The sequence below is a fragment of the Pinus tabuliformis genome, chromosome 9, assembly GCF_031772625.1.
Source record: "Pinus tabuliformis cultivar Carrire ecotype Pingquan chromosome 9, CPIR1, whole genome shotgun sequence".
NCBI lineage: Eukaryota > Viridiplantae > Streptophyta > Pinopsida > Pinales > Pinaceae > Pinus > Pinus tabuliformis.
This window is the reverse complement of record NC_142307.1, coordinates 162,829,158-162,832,400: the sequence shown is the minus strand read 5'-3', so window position 1 is coordinate 162,832,400 and position 3,243 is coordinate 162,829,158. Positions and strand designations below refer to the sequence as shown.

At 37.9% G+C, this 3,243-nt stretch overlaps 1 protein-coding gene across 1 annotated transcript; it reads left to right on the top strand.

Moving 5' to 3' along the window:
* The first annotated feature begins 751 nt into the window (after positions 1 to 751).
* LOC149147634 (protein DMR6-LIKE OXYGENASE 2-like) lies at positions 752 to 2,529 on the top strand. The gene is made up of 4 exons (XM_089440387.1): positions 752 to 1,015; positions 1,391 to 1,638; positions 1,728 to 2,049; positions 2,166 to 2,529. The coding sequence occupies exons 1-4, from the start codon at positions 761 to 763 to the stop codon at positions 2,418 to 2,420; spliced, it is 1,080 nt and encodes a 359-aa protein (XP_089296513.1). The 5' UTR covers positions 752 to 760; the 3' UTR covers positions 2,421 to 2,529.
* Positions 2,530 to 3,243: the final 714 nt, after the last annotated feature.

Sequence of the window (3,243 nt, the reverse complement as noted above, 5' to 3'; positions counted from 1 at the left end):
ATTCGGCCCAACATTCATGAATTCCGCCTCCCCGGTACATAGCATAAGTAACTCTCTTCTCATATCTGGTACATTGTATAAACCTGCTTCTTCAATATTTTTGATCCTCATATATGGTACGCAGCATGAACCTGTTATATTCTATATTTCCTCTATGTTTCATCATGTTCTATCATCTTCATCTATTTCAGATGCTATTATTCAGCAGATCGTTATATTATTTTGATATGTCCAGAGACAGTATTTTGTCATATTCTGATCTGATATGGATCTATATCATCCCTCTGTCTTGTATGTTTTTGGGATCTTATAGTTTTTTCTCATGATCTCTCTTCATGACCTATTTGGGATATCTCCTACTATCTGCCATATGATGTATACTCCAAATATCTATGAATAGAATACATACTCGGAATATCTATGAATATAATACAGCTTTTTTTTTTCTTACTGCAAAAAAAAGGCCGGGGTTTTGAATTTAAGACATCTCGTGTGTTTGACAGAAGATGAAAAAATTATAAAATATTGAGCTATTTATTGTGGACAACGACAATATAGTTGACCAATTCAAGCATCAACCAAAGCAATTTTCTATATATTGCGTTGGGAAACTTATTCAAGTGAAAAGTGTGTTGAGCCTCAATACGCAAAGAAAAGTCAATTCAAGCATCAACCAAAGCAATTTTCTATATATTGCGTTGGGAAACTTATTCCAGTGAAAAGTGTGTTGAGCCTCAATACGCAAAGAAAAGTAAGAACGATGGCATCTGCAATTCCAGTTGAGCAGAATCATGATGGTCTGAGTGGAATTATTGAGAAGCTAATGTCCAATGGAATTAACCATCTTCAAGTCCAGGAGAAGTTTATCCTGCCTCCCAACGAACGCCCTTGCATGTATGAGGTCTGTTATTCTGACAGCATTCGGGTGGTAGATCTCAAAGATCTAGATGGCCCTAACAGAACAAAGGTACTCCAACAAATCAGCAGTGCCTGTGAGGAGGATGGATTTTTCCAGGTATATATGTCAAACCCTAACAGTTTTTCATCCTCGTGACTTTTCTTTAATGTTTCCTGTTTTTGGAACACCGATAAAAATAAATGGAGTGAGTGAAACACAAATTTACTTTTTATTGGTTAATGGTTTGGAATTATTTTGAAAAGCTGGATGGTTTTAAAAGTTACCAAATTCTTGTTTCAAATTCAACTATCCACTAATTAAATTGTTCCATAAAATACTAGATCTATGAACCAGAAATAGCTGATCATATACTGGAATTTCTTTAATAGTCAGTCATATACTGGAATTAATATACTGAGTGAGCATGAAGTTGAATATTTGAGTGACTGTATATTTTGTTGACCACAATATGGTTGATACGGTGAAGAACAGATAGTGAACCATGGCCTGCCAGAGACTGTCATGAAAAGCATGATGGATATCGCCAAAGAATTCTTCGAAATGCCCGTGGAAGATCGAGCATGTCTTTACTCAGAGAACCCAAGGCAGCTCGTTCGGCTCTCGACCAGCACGAATGTTAGCAAAGAGAAAGTCCATGACTGGAAGGACTATCTCAGACATCCTTGTCATCCTTTAGAGGAAGTCATCGGTTCTTGGCCTCAAAAACCTGCAGCCTACAGGTCGGTAAACAGCAATTTTTTAGACACAACTCATCGGATATGTGATGTAACTTGTTATGATTTATCTTTTGCCTTCTTCTTTTTCACAGGGAGGTCGCTGGCAAGTACGCTTTGGAGATGAGAGCACTATGCTTAAAGCTGCTGACAGCCATCTCAGAAGCTCTAGGGCTGGAGTCTGATTACCTGGATAAAACATTTGGAAAACACGACCAATTGATGGTTATAAATTATTACCCTCCGTGCCCAAATCCAGATCTTACGCTTGGTATACCAGGCCATTCAGACGCTGGGGGCATCACTGTTTTGATGCAAGGCGATGTGAGCGGCCTGCAAGTTCTAAAAAATGGAAAGTGGGTTGCTGTAGAACCAGTACGTAATGCCTTCGTTGTCAACTTGGGAGATCAGTTGCAGGTTTGCAAAAACTACGCAGATCCCATAAAACATAGTTTTCAATCTTGTTAAAGGTGCAGATAGACTTAATCATGATACTTGTGTGTTCCTTTCTTTGATTTGAATATATTAAAAAGGTGATCAGCAATGGGAGATTCAGGAGTGTTGAGCATCGAGCAGTAACAAACGCGGCGAGTGCACGTATATCAATTCCTACGTTTTACAGTCCTTCAGTGGATGCGTTTATTGCTCCTGCACCATCCATGGTTGATGAAGCGCATCCAGCTCAGTACCGTGGACATACGTTTGACGAATTCCTTGGAGTTTTCTGGAGCCAAGGATTGATAAAGAAAACTGTATTGGATCATTTCAAGATCCGCAATGCCCCATGATTAAGGTTGTATATCATCTCTCTACTTTCTTTATCTAACGTTGACCAACATTATCTAATTTTAGTTTTGATATATGACGTGCGTGGCAGGTAAGGCAGCGTTCCATGTGCCAAAGAACATATGTGGAGTAAACTATTGAAGCCGCTGTCACTGACATATCGTTTGTCACTGACATATCGTTTATACTTCTAGAAGTATAATAAGTGATAAATAAATAGCACATATGCCCCATGGAGGCTAGTCTACCTAACTTTGCATTTAGGGTAATCTATCAGGTTGACTGTAAACAACAATCCATAAATGGATGATAAATAAGTATATGTTTATGATTATTGTTGTGCTCCTTTGTAATACTATGGTTTTTAGTGAAAATGTCTGTAATTCAAACTTAATTTTGCTAAGAGGCTTAGTAAAAATGTCTGCAACATTATCACATGTATTACAATATACAAGATGGATTTCTTTTGATTGCACTTTCTCCCTGACGAAGTGGAATTGTGGATCAATGTGTTTAGTGTTCTTGTGAAACGCCAAATTATTAGCAAGTTTGATTGAACTTTGATTGTCGCATCTGATAATTGTTGCATCTTTATGTTCTTCCCCAACATCATTGAGAATTCTATGCAACCAAACTGCCTCACATGTTGTTGCACACATAGCTTGATACTCTACTTCCGCTGAAGACAAGGTAACTGTGTTTTGTTTCTTGTTGCTCCATGTAATCACCCCAGATCCAATGCTGAATCCATAGCCTGTTATTGATCTACGGTCGTCTATATTTCCATCCCAGTCTGAATCTATAAATCTTGTCAATCTAACATCA

Coding starts and splice junctions, on each gene's coding strand:
- LOC149147634 (XM_089440387.1), top strand. CDS start 761: ATGGCATCTGCAATTCCAGTTGAGCAGAATCATGATGGTCTGAGTGGA. Junction 1,016..1,390: donor AGGAGGATGGATTTTTCCAG/GTATATATGTCA, acceptor GGTGAAGAACAG/ATAGTGAACCATGGCCTGCC. Junction 2,050..2,165: donor ACTTGGGAGATCAGTTGCAG/GTTTGCAAAAAC, acceptor TATATTAAAAAG/GTGATCAGCAATGGGAGATT.